The sequence below is a fragment of the Labrus mixtus genome, chromosome 18 (assembly GCF_963584025.1).
Source record: "Labrus mixtus chromosome 18, fLabMix1.1, whole genome shotgun sequence".
NCBI lineage: Eukaryota > Metazoa > Chordata > Actinopteri > Labriformes > Labridae > Labrus > Labrus mixtus.
Genome location: NC_083629.1, coordinates 25175420 through 25194470, shown reverse-complemented (window position 1 = coordinate 25194470; position 19051 = coordinate 25175420). Strand labels below are relative to the sequence as shown.

General features: G+C 44.8%; 1 protein-coding gene across 1 annotated transcript; it reads right to left on the bottom strand.

The window, feature by feature from the left end:
• Positions 1-686: 686 nt before the first annotated feature.
• znf106a (zinc finger protein 106a) lies at positions 687-18875 on the bottom strand. The gene is made up of 21 exons (XM_061062337.1): positions 18790-18875; positions 17578-17639; positions 15166-15360; positions 11487-13361; positions 10687-11161; positions 9926-9995; positions 9661-9815; positions 8816-8876; positions 8398-8700; positions 6977-7751; positions 5961-6010; positions 5376-5521; positions 5152-5286; positions 4397-4513; positions 3874-4065; positions 3693-3755; positions 3446-3565; positions 3272-3343; positions 2925-2996; positions 2329-2478; positions 687-1631 (listed from the first exon to the last, which is right to left on the bottom strand). Exons 1-21 carry the CDS (start codon positions 18841-18843, stop codon positions 1575-1577), a joined length of 5199 nt encoding a protein of 1732 aa, XP_060918320.1. The 5' UTR covers positions 18844-18875; the 3' UTR covers positions 687-1574.
• Between the last annotated feature and the right edge of the window lie 176 nt (positions 18876-19051).

Genomic DNA, 19051 nt, shown 5'->3' with positions numbered 1-19051 from the left:
AAATTCAGCAGACTCCATCGACAAAAGCAAGCGGATAAGCTCAGAAAATATGGGAAAAAATGAGGCACAGGTTTAAAAATACCTTCATGTTTTTGGTTCACATGAATCAGCACATCAGAGACAGAAGACAGAGAGACTTGTTTAGTAGTTACAATTTTTTTTTTTTTAATTGTCATAATTATCGTTAACGTCATAGATTGCACTTTCTTAAAAAATATCTCTTCACAACTTCGATAAGAACTGAAAAAGTTGAAGAAACTCAGGAATGCCGGGTCAGGAGGGGAACCGCACGCTTTCCTCGAGTCATGAAAGAAACGGGCGAGGCGAGTTGGGAAGATGGCGGCTATGAGAACAAACCCTCAAGAGGAGGACGCAACCGAGAGAGAGAGAGAGAGAGCGAGCTGTAACCACAACAACAGTGTGCGTGAGAGCTTAGGCTCCGCCCCTCACTGATTCAACATATCTGAACAAGTCGTGTTTTTTTTTAAAAAGGGGCGTTTTGTTTCGCCTGTTTGTAGAGGATGAAGTATGGCATGGGAGATGAACTCTTAACCTTTCCCGTCTCGCTCCTCCATCGCACACCTTCATGAATCATCCTTCACCTCCACGCTTCGTATCTGTGGGAAACGGCGTTCTGCTCGCTCCATCTCCCACATTTAAAAAAAAATAAAACTCCAAAATAAAAAACAAACATCTCCGAGGAGGAAACAGTGTCATAAAAACAATTCTTCACACTCACTCGAGGAACACCGAGGTTAACGCTCCACTCCACGATAAACGCCTCGGTTCGGTTATCACTGCAAAAGTCAAAATCTCAAATGCCGACACAACACGGCGCCAAAGTCCTTCAACGTCTGAGCAACGAGAAAACAAAAACTTGAACTGCTAACAAACCAAAATGAAAAAAATAAACCGTTAGAAAAGTTGGAATAAAACAAAAAACCAAACCAGAAAGAAATAAAAAGTCTCACTTCAATGAAACTCAAATCATCACGACGTCCGACTCAAACAGCGTCCGAGGCGGTGGTTAAAATCCGGTTCATACGAGCGGTGATGACTTTCAGTTTAATCGAGAAAAGAAAAGAAAAGACGTTTAAGTTGCTCAACAAACACATCACAACAACAATAAAAACATCTCCTAACCCATGCCATAACGGAGCCGACCATCCCGCCGCACACATTCAGCGCTTCTTGTCACAGTTTCAGTGAAAGCGAAAACGATTCCCTCTCCGACGCCGGCAACTCTGAAGTTTCTTCAACAAACAAAAGTCAATGAGCGAGTTTCTGTGTCGTACTTTGGTCAGTGAAACGTGGTCAGACAGAGAGAGAGAGGAAGGCGTGTTTGTAGAAGGTTAAAAAAGCACACCCGAGCGTCCTCCCATCATCATTGTGTTATTAAGGTTGGATTCCAACACGGAACATAAAGGATGGAGTCGTTGGACGCCACTCGTCAGGCGCCACGGGAGCGCTGCTAAGTTAAGTGGGTCCCAAGATAAGATAATGCCCCCCAATATGGGAGGTTAAAGACGAGGCAGGGGGGGAGGGGGGGAAGAGGAGAGGAACTCTGCAGCTCTTCAAGGCTCCGCCTCCGTCTCCTCCTCGCCATGTTTCTGCATGTGCAGCAGGATCCCCTGCAACAAACAAACAAACAAACATCAACGTCTGAAGCGTCATGTCAGGTGAGTTCCAGCTCCGTTTTGAACGCAGGAATTTGGTTCAAAACGCGTCGAAATCAAATCTGACATCGAGGCCAGGCTTTACCAACCTCGGGGTCGTGACCCCACGTGGAGTCTCATGCTTTTTGTATTTACTGATCGATATAAAAATATATTGAACACAGGCTACTGAGGGTCGTAGCCGGCGCCAAAACAAGAAACATACAGTCTCTGTTTGTCATCAACTACTACCACCTGACGACCTGCCAACGCCATCGGACCGTGTCGTCCCCACAACCACCGCCATCCTCCTTCATGGTCTTCAGATGTCTTATATTTTAGAAAATAAAGCTGACAGAGTAACGGGCCCAAATACGAGCCCTGTCATTGGTCTGCTGGGTAGCATCGCATTTCCTGCACTTATAAAACTTTCCTTTTTTTTTTAATTCTGAAGAAGCAATAACTGCAGAATCATAAACAGCTGTTCAACATTTATCAACTCTAACATAACACGCTTGGTTTCAGTCGCCATGGTTACCTGCACACATTCAAGCAGAGATGGGAAACTGTCGATATGACCAGCACAGAAATCACAGCGCTAAATTGCGTCTTTATGCAGAGTCTCTGTCTGTCATCAGAAGTATAAATCGGGCTTCACACTCTCTTCTCGTACCTGCTTGGAGCTGTTGCGTGCGCAGAAAAACTCTTCACATTTCTTCCAGCGGCACTTGAGCGTCTGGACGTTGGCACCACTCGTGTGGTCGTTGACGAGGTGCTGCTGCAGGTGCTCTGTCATCCCGAACACCAGCGGACAGCCGTGCCACTACACAACAACAACACACACACCTGAATCAGTCACAACATCTTTAGGAGGTCGGCACATCTCTGCTCACAGTCGAGCTGAACTACGCTTCACAATAAGACTCGATTAAAGCAGGAAGTCAAAGAGAAACTGTTTTTGTGTTTATTTAGAGATGTGAAATTGTGCACGATTTAACACTGAACACACATTTAGCATCACAGGCTCATTTCATCTGCAGGCTCTTTGCAGGTCGATGAAGTGCAACAAAAATAAAATCAAAGTACAAATGCACGAGGAATAAAAAAACAAACTGATCATACAGCCAATGTGCAAACAACAGTCGACGCCTCACACGGGGCACCACAGCGTCCCCACAAGTCCAAAAGTCTGACGGAACCTCGAAAAAGGTCGTCTGTAGACTAAAAACGTTTCGGCTACTCTGGGAGGAAACGCGTTCTCAATCTTACCCTGCAGCGGTAGTTCTGCATCAGATTCAGCTTGACGGCCTCCACGCTGCCGTCGTAACAGCCCGTGTAGATCTGAAAACACAACGATGAAAAAGTCTATGACACTGACGCTAAAAACCCTCTGCTCCTCCTCGTCCTCCACCTTTTAAAACTATCACCATGACAACAGGATTATAGAGGGCGTCACACTTATTACAGCAGATGTTGGAACGATCTCAGCTGACACACCTTCAATTACAAGTTAGGTTCTAACTAGACGACGACTGAACTTGTCGCTGCTGCAGCTCAGTGCAGGTATTCATCATAACATCTGTAACATCTAAAAAATAAACTCGACTTGAGCTCACCATGTTCTTGTAGACGGCCATGCACATCACCATGTCTCTGTGTCCACCATAAACCTGCAGCTGCTCGTGAGACTGAGGAGAGAATAAAAAAGAAAAAACAGTTTTTAACAAAAAAACATGACTTCAACAAAAGGCTTTTATTTTGAAAAGGACAGGTGGATTCAGGGTGCAGACCTGCAGGTCGTAGACTCGGACCAGTTTGTCCAGGCAGGCGGTGACCATCACTTTCCCAAGGACAGACACCACAGTGACGGCGTGACTGTGACCCTTATAGACCCGCACCAGCTCGCCCGTCTGAACACAGAACACACACGGTTTGAGAAAAACAGAGAAAACTAGTTCCTCAAACATATCAGCCATCATTTAATTTCACGAGCGTCTGACTGTTCTTAGATTGTTTCCAAGACGATTGGAGACTCACATGGATGTTGTGTGCGTAAACACACTGATCACTGGAACCACTGAAAACCAGATCGTTCACCACCTGAGTGAGAGAACAGAGGAACAGTGAAGGGTCAAAAAACGGCCTCTGAAAAGACACAAATCGCACATCAAACAGAAGTGAAGAGTTTCTGTTAAACACTTTTCTACACTCGTCCTACCTTCATGCAGAGCACAGTCTTTGTGTGTCCCTCCAGCGTGCGCAGCAGCAGCCCGTTCTTGGCGTCCCTCACGCTGATGGTGTTGTCGTACGAGCCGACCAGCAGGATCCTCCGCGCTCCTTCCTGCGACGTTGCCAGGCAGCTCACAGCCCGCGGCCCGTGGCACTCGAACACGTCCACCTGCTTGTTTGTCTGTAAACAAATCATCAACATGTAAGAATAAAAACTCACCGATCAGAGCTACCTCAGATTATTATTTTTGCTAAAAGGAGCGATCTGTAACTCTGACCCCTAGTGTTTAAAATGAGTACTGCAGTCTAAATTAAAAACATTAAAGAGAGCTGTCTCCTCAAACAAATCCAGAGCATTCAGGAGCAGAATCTAAAGTTAGAAGGAGGACATACTGGCTGCTGCATTGTTGTCAGAGAAGCCAGCACTTCAACATAGCATGTTTCCTTAATGTCTGATCATATAGTAAGGTCACATCATCTTGTTGCACACGGTGTTGTTCTGCACGTCTCACCTTGAGGTTAAAGGTGACCACTGTGCCGTTAGCCAGACCGGCGTACAAAAACTTCCAGCGGCTGTGAAGGCAGAGGACTCGGTCTGACAGAGAGAACTGCTGCTCCAGCTCGTGAGTCTGTGGAACGTAAAACAACATCAGAAAGTCTGAGTCAGAGTCCAGACATGAACCGAAGAATTCAACAAAAATATGATTTAAAAACAAAATAAAAAAGTTGGGAAACTGTTCAAATTAGCATTAAAATCACTCCCTAACAAACCCTGTCATGTGTCTCTGCACAGATCAAACAGAGAACATCTCATTCATTCACTCAGAGCTGCAGGAATATAATCACTACTGCTCTTATGAGTCAGTGATAGAGTCAGTTATTTATTTATTTATTTTACAGGGACATTGCATATTAATAAACATTTTTGTAAATATGCCAGAGTTAGCCAAAAGGCAAATTTTCATCTGTTGTCCCTGGACAGATTTTATAAAAGGCACCCTAAAAAAAACAAATTCAAACATCGCTAAAAGCTACAAATACAAATATCATGACAGTAATGAAGCAGACAGGTGAGCAGCCACAGGAGAAAATACATAAAGCATGCAGGATACACATAAAGCAGCTTTTGGTTAACATAAAAAATGTATCTCATGCAGGACAGACGTGGAGCAGCATGGAGCAGACATAACAATGGAACAAAAAAAACTAAAAAAAGAACAAGTATTAGTAAAAGCACGTATCAAATAACCTACTAAAGTGTGTTTACCTTGAGGCTGTAGCAGCGGATGGTCTGATCACTGGAGCCAGAGTAAAGGCGGTGATGCAGAGAGGGCGCGGCGGACACCAGCAGACAGCTCACCTTGGAGCTGTGACCCTCGAACACGCCCACACACTTATGACTCTGCAACACAAAAACACACAACTCATTATCAGCTGTTACATCCACAGAAAAAAAGAAAAGTCTTCTCGATGTTCTCGACGGACACGCACCACCAGGTCGAAGGCTCGGACCGTGCGGTCTCCTGAGCACGTGTACAGAAGCCCGTTGTGGATCTGCATGGCGTTCACAGCCTCCTGATGGCCCTCGAACACGCCCTCAGTGGGTAGGTCGTCCTCGCCGTGGTCGGATGAAGCGTCTGTGACAGATGAAGAGCGTTTAGTGTGAAAGCACTTCATCATTTTGTCACTGGGGTTACATGTTTTGTCTCCGCTCTAAGTACCTCGCTGAGTCTATTTCTACCAAATCATGAAGTTTAACATTTCCTCAAATCAACATATTCATCCTGAGTTATGTGTTCAAACATTTTCTCACTGTCTGCTCCCATCAGAGGAAAATTCAATCAACATTTTACACATTTAGAAAAAAAAAAGTTTTTACATTATATTTCTTTATTACTGTATTTATGTGTGTTAGTAATTTGAGTGTTTATTGCATGGCCTTGAGGAACAGTCTTTACATTTCACTGCACATCTGTATGAGCATGTGACAAATAAAAATCTTGAATCTTGAACTCAGATATGAAGTAGGAGCGTGTTCGACTCTGAAAACACAAATAAGTTCAGAGGGAAACTAACCTGACGACGTCTTCATCGTCTTGGAGAACGCGATGGGAAACGGCAGATCACTGCGGGGGGAAGAAAGGAGGGAAATTAAGAGTTAATTTAAGAGAGCAGAACTTGTTTTAACTGTAAAAATATAAGAAACAGAGATCTGTGCATGCAGGAGAACAATACTCGGTCAAGATTCTACTCGCAGCAGCAAAGAAAAACATAACTAAGAACTGGCTAAAGACTGACACACCAAACCACAGACAGATGATATCCTTGTGATGGAAAAAATCACCTACAAGTTGAAAATGAAGGAAGATCAGTTCGACAAAGGCTGGGGAAAATGGTTAACATATATAAACAAAACAGGGACATAAGCATCATAAACAACAAATGATGTGTAGAAAAATGTAATCCTCATTCATCAAAAGGCTATTTGTTTGTTCTGTTGTTTGTTTTTCATGTCATATGTTTAATATCTGTCAAGATATTAATGTTGTTTAATGTTAAAAGTAAAATAAAATAAAAAAATATATATAAGAAACAGCGAGAGAGCATGAACTTTGACTGCTCTTGAAAACATTCCTGCATCATTTCTCCTGCTATCACATCACAAAGAACAAACAGGTATCTGAGTAATTGTTGTAGACGTGTAAACACCGTACAGCAGGCGGTGCACACACACACACACACACACAAACAGATAAATAAACGGTGTGTACGCCTCGCTGTATGTTTTTTTTTTGCACTACTCACCACTGCACTAGTGTCTTATTTAGCCTTATATATATTAGTGTTTTCTTTTTGCTTATATTATGTTTAATGTTTAATTTTGTACATTGAGAGCACAGTTACTGAAGACAATAAATCTGATTCTGATTCTGATTCTGAAATCAGGAAGGCATAATAAGCTTCAGTCTGCACCTTTTCGATGTGTGTGTGTTCAACATATTTAAAGCTGATGTGAGAAAATGTGTTTTTGTCGATTACAGCAGCTTCAAAATATCAAAAAGGAAAAACTCCCCGGGACGCTCAGGTCTCACCTCTCAGAGGATTTACAGATGTCCATGTCGCTGGTGGAGGAGACCTCGTTGCAGGCCAGACTCTGAGCCGTGGAGGAGACGTGGGGGGGGGACTGACAGTCTGCGGTGACCTCCATACTTTCTTCGGGATCTGAGCTCAACCTGAGCTCAGCGGGGGGAAGCTCGGTCATGTTTCTTGGCGGCTTGAAATCTTCTCTTTCCTGTTTGATGGTTTCAAACAGCTGTTGAGGCTCCTCCTCCTCCCCCGCCTCCATGTTCACGTCTCCCTCTCTGTCTTCAACAGGCAGCGTGGACGTGCTGACCTGAGAGCTCCCGCTGGGTCTCCTGCGCGGTCGGAGCCACCTCGGCCTCAGCGCCTCCCCGTCCAGCTCGGTGTCGCTGCTCTCGGGTTGCTCCGCCCCCTGGGCCTTCTTCAACACCTTCCTCTTCTTCAGCTTCCTGACGCGCTTCCCGCTCCTCAGCTCGGACGGAGAGGCGGGCAGATTCAGGACCGAGGGGTGCTCAAAGGACGGTGATGCTGCGCAATCACCACCCACACTGCCCACCTCAGAGCCCCTCCTGCTGGGGGACAGGAGCTTTATGGATGACTTGGCGTCACATGATGGGTCGACAAAGTTCCTGGTTGCCTGCGAGGCCTTTTCCATCGTTTCGACCAGTCCTGACAGACTCTCTTTGCAATCTGCAGGTTCAGAGAAGTTCTCCCATGAAGGCTCTGTGTTAGTCTGGTAGAGGTCAAGACTTTCTTCAGGAGAAGTCTGGAAACTAAGCGGGGGGTCTGCAGGAGAATCACATGAACACGGATCAGTTAAAGTCTTCATATGTGATTTTCACACTTAAATGTAGAAATCAAGTATATCCTCTGAAAATAACTCTGAGTCATGACTGTCTACAATGGGTGTAACACCCGAGTCCCACTGTCTGTGATGCTTTCAGAGTTTTCAGAGTCCTATCTTCACTTTGTTTACATCGCCCGGGCGGCCGGCTGACTCCTCCCCTCGTGTATAAAAGTTGTTTAATTGAGGGACTAGAGAAAAGAAGAATAACATACTGTACTCACTGCTTAACTGTGTTTCTAGATCACGCTCATTTCAGGTAAATTTACATGCAGTGTGAAGATACGAGCAGAATAAAGATCGCTAGCATTAGCATGCTAACACAACAATGCAGCGCAAGTTGTTTTGGTTTCATGCTGGTGCTCAAGGGCGACATCTGCTGGATCAAAAAAATCACATATAAAGCCTTTAAGCAACAATATGTTTTTCCACCTGAGAATAGAAGTCGGTCTAACATTAGAGTTAGGGTCAGGGGTTTGTCATCACAGAGTTTTGACTTTAACTGACTGTAACGTATCGAGTGCAATGTCACAAACACATAAAATGAAATATCTACTTAGTTATTGGAGGTGAGTTGGCGGGTGTTACCTGTTTGGGCGGCTGCAGCAGGAGCCACAAGCAGCTCCGGGGTGGTGCTGTGAGCACAGAGGGAGACGTGCTCCGGAGGGTCCGAGCTGACGTAAACCGGAGACTGAGGCTCCTGCTTGATAAAGACGGGCTCTAAGGGAAGACTGGAGGAGGGGGGGGAGGCGCGCTCAGCAGGAGGACCAGGACTGGGGACAGCAGAAACAACGGGGTCTGTAACAGGGGGGAGTGTGATGCAGGCCGGGGCTACAACTGGATCCCCCCTTTCTTCTTTTAGTTTGACCTGAGGGGCTTCGTCCATGCTTCCTGCGGGGAGAAGTACAACAAAAACATCATAACGCCGTCTACATTAACTTCAAATAGTGCTTTCACACAGAAAACTCAAGTCATTCTTGAACTTTACATACAAACACGGCCTCACCTTGCATCCCTTTGAGTAACTCGATGCGTTTGTTCCTCAGTGTGTTCATCTCTCCAGCCATCTGGAGAAAAAGCACGCGAGAGAGCGGGGTCAAAATCTGAAAATCCTCCCTGCTTTTGAGTATAACCAAAAATATATCGAGACTCTCGCTCGATTTCTCATCAGATCTTAATCATAACTTTTAATGCAAGTATGAAAAATAAGGTTTTCAATATAAATGTGTAATTATATGCAGGTTTGAAAATGAAATGTATGTGCATATTTGTGTGACAATACCCATGAAATATTTAAATTAATCCAATGTAGAAATGTGAAAAACCTCAATTTGCATTGAACATAGGGGCTATATCCCTCCACTTATGTTTTTGACTGTTTGTTTTCTATTTCATTTTATTTTATATATATTTTTTTTATTATTATATATATTTATTTTATTTTTATTTTTTAATTATACATATATTTATATTTATTTTATTTTTTTCTCTCTCTTATTTCATTGTTTTGATGTGTATGTATGTCTGTGTATTCATTTCTTAAGATGTTGCTGCTTCTTTTCTTGGGGGTAGTTTATTTTTTTGATTCATTCAACATCTTATGTTGAAAACATGTTTGTTGAAATGAAATAACCAAATGAATGAAGCAACTCTTTGAAAAAAATCAAAACAAAGTATAAAAAAGAAAAATAAGGTTTCCAGGTTTCCCTTATTCCCAAAGCAGTCGCTGTTTATTGTGACTTTGTGTTTTTTTCATACCAGCTGTAAACTTTACTTACTCCAGCTTCAGTCTGAGAAACTTAGAGACGTGTGTTTAGTTAAAGAACTGAAGGAAAGACAAAGCTTACACACCTGCTGTTTGACCACCATGAGGCGCTGCACCTCCATGTAGGCGGCCTGCAGCGCGGCGCGGGCTGTGATCAGGCTGGTGTCGACGGTCTGGAGGGATTTACTCAGCTCCTCCTCCCGCAGAGACACGGCTAGCAGCTGGTCGATCTGTAAACGCTCTGCAGGGAGACAAAAAAACTCACTAATGACGCATCGGTACCCGTGAAACAGCTCGACTCAGAGATATCTCCCTGCAGTCTATAAACACAAACACATTTAGATAACTCACCCTTTTTGGACTTGACCTTCCTTCTTTTGTTGTTGTGTTCCAGACAGGAAGTCTCCGCACTCGGGACATCCTGCAAAAAACAGAGAGACGAGTTAAAACCGGCTCGTTTGTATCAAAGAAGTTAAAAACTAAAGCAGATTCTCCATGACCAGCAATAAAGATAATATCACAATACAGCGATTCTGTGTTATTAATCAATCGCACGACAATCATAAGATGATGCATCATAAAGTTTTATTATTAAAACTTTATTATTATTATTTAATATACAATGGCTTCATAGAGCTGTAGAATAGAATAGATGTTTATTGCCTTTGCACAGGTACATTGGAATTTTTGTGCGTTTCTCCCTGAGTCAGCTTCTACAAAAAAGTTTAAATTATATATAAAATAGAATAACATTATAAGAAAAAAAGAAAAGTACAAATAAAATAGAAAAATAAATAAGTTGTAGTAACAGCTAAGTAAATTAAAATAAACTGTACAGAAGTTATAGACTGTATTAAAGCAAAGATATAATACAAAACAATAACAAAGGGGAACACTGTACACTGAAATGAAAATATAAATGTTTTCTTGTCTCTACTTTCTACATCTCTTATTGCACCTGAGGTTATTGCACACATATTTTTCACATTATATAATTACACAGTTTTTTGTTTTTAAGGTTAGTATTGCACACTTGTATTGCACTGTGAGGTGGGGTGAAGTACGTAAAAAGAATAACTGAAGTGAAACAGGTGGATTTCTCTTTTACTCACCGCAGCCCCTCGCCGTCTCTTTCCTGTCCCCTGACCGTCGTACTGCTCCGCCCCCGAGCTGCTGTCCCCGAGCACCGAATCGGACCTCTGCAGCGCCTTCATGGACGCCGACGTCAGCTTCTCCGGCTGTTTCTGTGCTTTAGCTTCAAACCGACCGAGCAGCTGCTCCACCTCTCGCTGACGCAGATCGTCTTTGTCCCCGTCGTCCGACTGAGGTCTGGCAGGAGCGGAGAATTCCTGCTTCACTGAGCCGACCTCTTCGTCCCGCTCTGCATCCTGCGACGTGAGGGATGAAAGCAGCGAGTGGACGGACGCGGGGGCGATGGAGCTCTCTGATAAGGAGCGTTTTCTGGTGGTGGAAGCGGGTGTGGAGCTGTCCATCAACGACTCCCACTGGAAACCCTCGAGAAGGGGAATGCTGTCCTCCTCCTGGCTTTGGTCTTCTGGGTCGCATGGCACCATCTCGATCCCGAACCTGAAGGAGAGGAGAGACAGAAGTTTTTTAAATCTCAGGCTGGTTTAAAACGTTGGAAATAGCCGTGAAATCTTTGCTTAAATCTCGCCTCTTTGCTCTGGCTTTTAATACAATTTGAGCTTGACATTTTGAAATTTTATTCATGCTCCTATTTATTGTGTTTTTATTCATTCTTCATTCTATATTTTATTTTACTTGTTGTTTTTACATTGTGTGTTTGTACAGCACTTGTGCTGTACAAACACACAATGTAAAAACGGCTAAAAAAATGTGCTAAAAAAATGTGCTATAGAAATAAAGATTTATTGAAAGAATCACCACAAACCTCGGCATGCCTTTCCCTTTGTCCTGCTTCTTCCTGACCTCCTGATACACTTGCTCCCAGTTCACATTGCGTCGAGATCCGGAGGAGCTGATGAGCTGCCGCACGGTCGGTTTGAGCCCCGAGTCCCCCTTCTCCGTGTCGCTCCTCTTCGACTCGCTCAGGTTTCGCACCCGCCTGGCGATGTTCAGGTTGGGCTCGTGACTTCCCGGTTTGCTCTTGGAGCTGATGTGTTTGGTCAGGTCTCGTTTCAACACGGGAGGCAGATCCAGTTTAGACAGATTCGATGTGTTCGACCCCGAGACCTGCTGCTGCTGCTGTGCTTCACCGCCGCTCCTGGAGGCGTCGCTCTCTGAGCTCTGCGCTGCTTCCACAGCCTGCACGGCTTCTTCCTGGCATGTTTCCGTCTCCTCCTCGTGCTTCCTGTTCCCCTCGTCTTTCCCGCTCGAAGCCGCGACCTCCGGGTTCTCAACGGTTGAGGTGCTCACATGCAACGACTGGAGAAACTGGCTGCTGTCTGAAGTCTGCACCGCCGGCTTCACCGGCCTCACAGAGTCCGGCACGTTGGGTTTAGCCGCGTTCTGCCTGCAGCTGTTCTCTTTGTTCACTCCCGTCTGACTCTCGTCGCGCTCCCTCTGCTGCTCCTCCTCCGTAATGTGCAGCGCCGTTTCCATCCTGCCATCCAGAGACGCTCTCTTCTCTAACACTATCTGTCTGGCTTTGTTGAAGGTTTCTGGAAGCTGCCGTTCTTTTCTCGACTGAAGAGGCCCGACAGCTGGCGCCTGGTAACCGGGTCTGCTCTGACTCGTGTTTGATTTCGATTGTGACGGCGCCTGACTGGACGGCCTGCTGAGCTTATTTCCGATGTTAAGGCCAAACATTGACACCTTTCTGTCTTTATGTAACAAAGAATTATTTGCGTTCTGTTTTGAAGAACTGGACGCGGCGTCCCTTTGGTCTTCTCTCTGAGCGCTGCTGCTTCGACTGCCGCTGCTGCTCCGATCTCTTTGTTTGTTTTTGGGGTTCGTTTTGAGCCTCTCCTTCTCTTCCAGACTCTTTCCACTCGGGGTAGACTGTCCTGGTTTCCATTCGGGTTGGGACTGCCTGTTACTGGTTTCTGGGGCCTTGTCTTGCTGCTGGGGTTTGGTGACTTTGGGGTGCTTCTCTGATAAGTTTGAATCCTTATGAGGTACAGAGTCGACCCCCTTTGAGACCGGATAGGGGGACCAGCGAGACGTTTTGTCCAGCTTTGGATTGCTACCAAAAGTCTTGGAGCACTTGCTGCCGTTGTGGTCCGGTTCGGCTCTCTGTCCCTCTCCATTGGGAACTGGATTTGGACTTCCTGGGGCGTTTTGAAACTGGTTAGGAGTCTGTGCAAATAAAAAGGGCGGCGGCGGATACAACGGGGTCTCAAACAGGCTCATAGGACGGCCTCTTTGTTGGCACTGAGAAATGTTGTTGCAGCCATAGATCCCGTTACTGCTGCCCCCGTTGCTCAGCCAAGGCAGCCGGTTCTGTTGGACCGCTCCCTGACTGACCGGCCTGCTCCCCACATGCTCCTGACCGCTCCAGCTCCTCCCCGTGAGCTCTTCAGAAACCCACCTCTGAAAGTTTGGAGGCTCCTGTGCATGCCAGGTGGCGCTCTTTCCCTGTTTGCTCTGTTGCCAGGGCTGTGCCTCCCCGGCTCTGTCGCTGTACTGGTTGCTCCTGTACCAGGTTCTGTGAGGACTGGATCCACCGAAGCACTGCGGTCGCTGCCAGGAGAACTCCAGTCGGTAACGCTCCTTGGCTTCCTTTAACCTCTGCTGAAGCTCCTCGCTTTTCTTGCGTTCCTCTTCTTCTTTTGCCTGCTTTGCAGCAGCTGCCTCTTTCTCTTTTCTAAAAAAAGAAGACACAGAAATGAACATACACAGAATGTACCTCTCATGTTTAGGTCAAACTTTAGCCCTTTGCACACATGCACAAAGCTCTGTTAAAATTCCTGAAACTTTCAGGGTGAGTTTTATGTACAAAGCAAACACAAACCACCACATTCACTCCCACTAGTCCATTAGAAAGTGTTCCACATGAAGCCGGGGTGAGCTGATGTTTTCAGGAAAATTCACCATGAGCTAGAGGGAGGGGGGATGACGTTTACATCCTGCGTCTGACACACAACCAGTGAGGTCACTGTGCATGCACCGAAACTGCTTCTTCATGTTTTCTGTTCAAGTGTTCTCCTCCGCTCTTGGAACTAAACATTACACCGATAAAAAGGTCAAAATGTTCATCCTAGCGCCAAGACTCTGCGCTTGCCTTCATCCAACATTTCTGCGTCCTCTTAATTCTGTCCAACAGGGGAAGTCTCCCGAAAGATTTCAGGCGCAGTGTGTCTGACAATTTCAGGAGTAAAAGTGTGAAAACATCTCACTCAATCATGTCTCAGAGCTCCATGATCAAAGGATCTGATTGGTCAGTGCACAGAGATTTTCACAGGATCCTGAACATAACCTGCTACAGAGAAGGTTAGGAGTCCTGCATTACATTACCATGGTGATCTAACCTGAACCGCACTGGAATCCCTGCAATATCCAGCTTCATAGTTCACCTTCTTCCAGATACACCTGAGTCTTTTTCAACACTTTAAAAAGTCTCTTTGCGTATCTCTAGAGTTTGGTTTCCTGTTTGACCAAATTGCGCAGGCCGACAGGAAAAGGACACAAATACGCCAAATAGTCAAGTAAAAAAAGTGATTACTAAATGTTGGCTTCAGAGGAACCCTCCTACCATGAGACTCTTGAGGAACTTTGTGAATTCCATCAGCTTTATGGAAAAAAATGACTTTTGTCCTGCGACTTCAAAAAGGAGAAGGGAGAAGAATATTGGAGAAAATGTGATTTATACAAACATAAAGACTCCTAAATATATATTTTTTCATTAGAATGTACCATCCATTATGTACTGTACCTGTGCCTTTTACATTCTTGTATTTGATCTTATTCATACTGTCTTGCCCTAGTCCTTACTTGTTCTGTGTTTCTTGTAAAACAAAAATGAAAAAAATAGTATAAAAAAATTTTTTCGTCGACATCTCGCCACATGTTTGTGTTTTTGCAGAACTCACATTTGTTTGTTTGTTTGTTTGTGTCTTCACTCTTTCTAAGGGGTAGCATAGTTAAGAGTTTGTCTAAACTGAGGTCGAGCTTTTTTTAGGCCGCCGTCGTCGTCGTCGTGACATTCGACTCCAGCCGCAGCTCAGCTCGAAGCAGCAGCTAAATCAGGCCGGTGAGACGTGACTATACAAGGCTCATGTACACATAAAACCAGAGCTGTCATATCTAATCCTGATTACCAAAACAAGTTGAAAACACTTCATCAAAGAAGAGCAAACTGAAATGACATGAATGACTGAATTTCTTGATATAAACTGGAGTCGTTTTAACTCTTATTTTCTACACCTCTATTTGTTATTATTACAATACAAACTATTCTAAAATCATTCCTGTAAGCACTCAAAATAAGGTGATGCTTCCACATGTAAGTTTTCACAAATGAATCAGCACTGGGCGACTTTTTAAGCTTTTTAAACATTGACCCTTTTGTGCACACAACTAAGATTTTTAGTTTTAGAGCAACACCACTTTGTGTTTCCTGCTGCTTTGAAAGATAGTATAACAACATCAAAACAACTTGACTTTCTTACCTGATCTGCTCTTTTCTCTTCTCGACCAGCTGCACCAAAGCCTGATCGAAGTAGTCCTCGTCGCGGTCGTTCCCGGCGTGCCTCCTCTCCGCGGTCTCCACGTTCTGTTTGTGCGTGGGACTGGAAATGTGGCCGGCGTAATCGGTCAGGCTCACCACCGTCACCTTGCACACTCTGCACTCGTGTCCGCAGTCCCTGGGGAGGGAAGGCGAGAGCGGGCGTTCAATCGTTCCTTCGGGCATTGTTCTGATCTAGTCTGTTTTTTTCTTATTGCCTGCAGAGCCTGTTCTACGTACTCCGGCTCTACGTTCTGTTACTTCAAGTCTCAATAAAATCAGGAGAGGAGAATACTCAACAATCCTTCAGAAATCACCAAATTCTCTATCTGTGGCAGATCAGGAGGTTGCTAACTTAATAATTTTCTCTTGTTCAAATAAAAGTTAAAATCTTTTTCATCCTGATCGTGTAGTTCTCTTTTTCTTCAGCGGGCCATCGGAGGCAGAGCGAGGGCAGGAGGAGCAGCCGGGCTGGACGCCACGCAGCCACGCAGCACAGCACTGGGACGCACGGAGGGGGAGAGAGAGAGGCACGGCGCCCTCAGCCTAGCGCGCTTTCATGATGGTGTCTGCTGCGCTCTGAGACTCCACAGAAGGTAATGTCTGTATTTGACCTCACACTCCCCCCCCTCCAGCCGGAGCTAGCATGTGTTATAGACTCCGAGCATCCTGCTGACCAATCCCATGCAAAGCCTGTGTAACTGGAGCCTCCTGCAGCTGCTCGTAGCCTCCACTTCAAAAACCTCTCCCAAGTATGCCACCCTGTGATTCTGATCGGGGCTGTGACTCTGCTGGCTCCGTCTCAATTTCTTTTTCAGATCTGTGTCATGGCGAGCTGCCATTTTCTGACCTCTCGTGCAGTTGGCAAACTCGTTGTTCGATGAGACAGTGTTACTGACACCTTATCTCTCACAAGCAGTGGAGCAGTGGATTAGTAACGACTCGTTTCTTTCAGAACTGTGTCGATACTTGACTTCACAGAAGGAAGATTCAGGAGGCTCAGATGGAGAAGTTGAAGTAGTTTATGTATGAGTCACAGCTTCTTGCTAAGCCAGCTGTCAGACCGTCCCGAAGGCTCAGGATTTATCCTCAAGATGAAGCTAAAGTCAGGGCCTCGACCACATACTGCTCTAATAAGATAATTGTCTTACAATAAGTGTGTCAAGCTTGTGACTGACACAGCATGAATGTGAGGGTTCAGGTAAAGGCGAGCAGACGCAGAGTGACCTTGGTTATCGTAGTCACACAGCTAACCTCGGTCAGTGCAGCTGTGACTGCTGTCAGGCCCAGAGAGAGAGAGAGCTGCATGTCTGTACATCTACAGAGATCCAGAAACTCCATCACAGGTACAATCTCACAAATATGTGAAAAAACCAGCTAAAGCTTGAGAATAGAAGCTGAAACACTCGGCAGGTAATTGCTGGAATTGCCATTTTTAAGAGTCAGCATGGAACTGCACATCAACCTGTCCCAAGCTTCAGATAAAGCAAAGCTCTACATCTCTCATTCCTGCACAGTCTTCTAAACCAGTGCTACTGGAGGGTCGGGACCCTAAAGTGAGTCAAGAATGTGTGCCCGGAAAAACTGAAAAACATGTTTGTTTTGTTCAGTTTCTTGCTTCAGTCAAATGTTTTTACCGTCTGAGGTCCAAACTGCACAATTCTTTTTAGTAAATAATTCTGACTGGTAGATACATTTCTGAAAAGTTGGGTTGTGATTTCTCAGGGAGGAGTTGGTGGACGAGTTGAGGACCACAGGTTTAACTCAGCGTGCACTTTTTGTTCATTTTAAAAATGTTTTTCTTCCTGCACATGTTTCAAATAAGTAATCTAAATAATCTGCATTAATAAGTATCTGTATTTGCACATCAGGGTTTTATAAAATCTCAGCGATGTAGCAGCAGCAGCCCCGGGGCTCCAGATTCCTCCGTCTCAGCGACAGGCTGCATACCATTAGTAATCTACATGGCGGTCATGAGATAGCCAGTTGCCTTCTCTCTCGGTCATGCCCGTTGTTCCGGAGAGATTGTGTCTATATATATATGTGTGCCACAGATGAGGCAGCTGCCCGTTCATCCACTTGTGATGAACACGTGCCTGTGTGAACACGTGCACCGTGACCCAGATCAATTTGGAGAAAAGTCTGGAAAGAAAGTCGAAGCTTTCGTTTGAATCTTAAAAGTTTGACGATGCATTTACGGTAACATGTCGAGTGTGTTTTGCAACTTTTATGACTCTGCTCACTGATCAGGAAGAAGCATACGAGTGATTTCACAAAGTCAGAGTGGAAATAAAAGCTGTGATAACAAATACAAATCTGTGCATGTTGTGTGTGTTTGTTGTTTTTTGAAACATACCGGCCTTTGAGCTTCTCCAGCTCTCTGTGGTGCAGCATGCTTCTCATGTGCTCATCCATCTCCTGCACAAACACAGCAGATACAAAACTTTTAAATAAACAAGTTTGTACGTCTCAGAAGTACTGAAGAGGTGTGATAGAGACATTCAAAAAGCTTCCCAAAGAAAACTCTTCATGACCCAGAACACCAAATTTACTGGAAAACAATTTCCAAACAGGTGAAAACCAGGGGGTTCTTTTAACTTAACTATAATTATTAGTTAGTTATTTTTTGTGGCCGTGTTTGCCTTCATCAGATAGGACAGCTGAAGAGAGACAGGACATGTGGGGAGTAGAGAGGGGGGGTGACATGCATACATTCAGCAAAAGGTCGACGAGGACGGTTTCAAACACACGCTGTGAAGAGGACTACAGCCTCTGTATGCGCGTCATAACCAAGCGGCAACCTCAGGTCTTGAAAAATGAAGCCAATGCAGAAGTGCAAGAATCCTGCAGTTCGTCGAGTGTCCACTAGATGCTGGCTGCAGGAACACCGGAAGTCACATACACATGACAGACAGATGTGTTTACAGCCTGACAGGTCTGATTAGTTATTGTCATCACTGGCACACACTGTAAGGGGGTGAACGGCTTTGTTTTGATGTGAAAGTGATATGTGTTATCTATAGTTAGGCGTGTAGCTGACCTGATTGACAGGCGGCCGCGGTGTAACGGTTTGTCAGGAGGTTTAAAACCCGCCTCAGCTCCAGCTCTCAGCCTGTCGTTAGGTTGACTGAAAGTTAGACTGAGACAGCATTTCCAGCATGGAGACCGCCATCGATGGGACTCCAGCGCCCCCTGCAGGAACAGACTAGTGGCCTCACTCAGGCTACATCCTTTTATATTTACAGTCTATGATCATAACCGCTAGGCTATCCAACGCAGCAAATAATGTAGTCTATCAAAGCAAACACAAAACCATGAGGGTGATGTGAAACAAATCCTAACAGAGGTTTCATCCAGTAAAATAAAAAATAAAATAAAAAATAAAAATAAAAATAAAAATAAAAATAAAAATAAAAATAAAAATAAAATAAAATAAAAAATACAAAATATTTGAGAGATTATTATTCGTCTCACCCTGAATACTCAGTTTATATTTTTGAAATGAGCAGAGAGCGAGCTCCTGAATGTGTCGTCTTACAGATATGACACACATGTGGAGGTGAGTTACCTGCTTGGAGACGTGGACTGTTTCACAGAGGATGCACTTTCGGTCTCTCGCCATCTTGATGGTGAGTGGAGATCAGCCCACTGTCGGTCGTAAACAGAGAAAAAGAAAAAACAACTTGTTAGTTTATGAAGAAGAAAGAAACAGAGTTCTGTATTTTGTGGAGAGAGAGTGAATGTTTCTGAGCTTTTAGGAAGAGGGAGCTCACGGCTCATCTTCTCTGAACAACGGCGCCTCGCTATTCAACAACATTCCTCGGCACCGC

Excerpts from the sequence above, each read along its gene's own strand:
- znf106a (XM_061062337.1), bottom strand. The coding sequence starts at position 18,843 with ATGGCGAGAGACCGAAAGTGCATCCTCTGTGAAACAGTCCACGTCTCC. Across the intron at positions 17,640-18,789 it reads CAGTCCACGTCTCCAAGCAG|GAGATGGATGAGCACATGAG; the intron begins GTAACTCACCTC and ends GTGTTTGTGCAG. Across the intron at positions 2,479-2,924 it reads TGCAGAACTACCGCTGCAGG|TGGCACGGCTGTCCGCTGGT; the intron begins GTAAGATTGAGA and ends GTTGTTGTGTAG.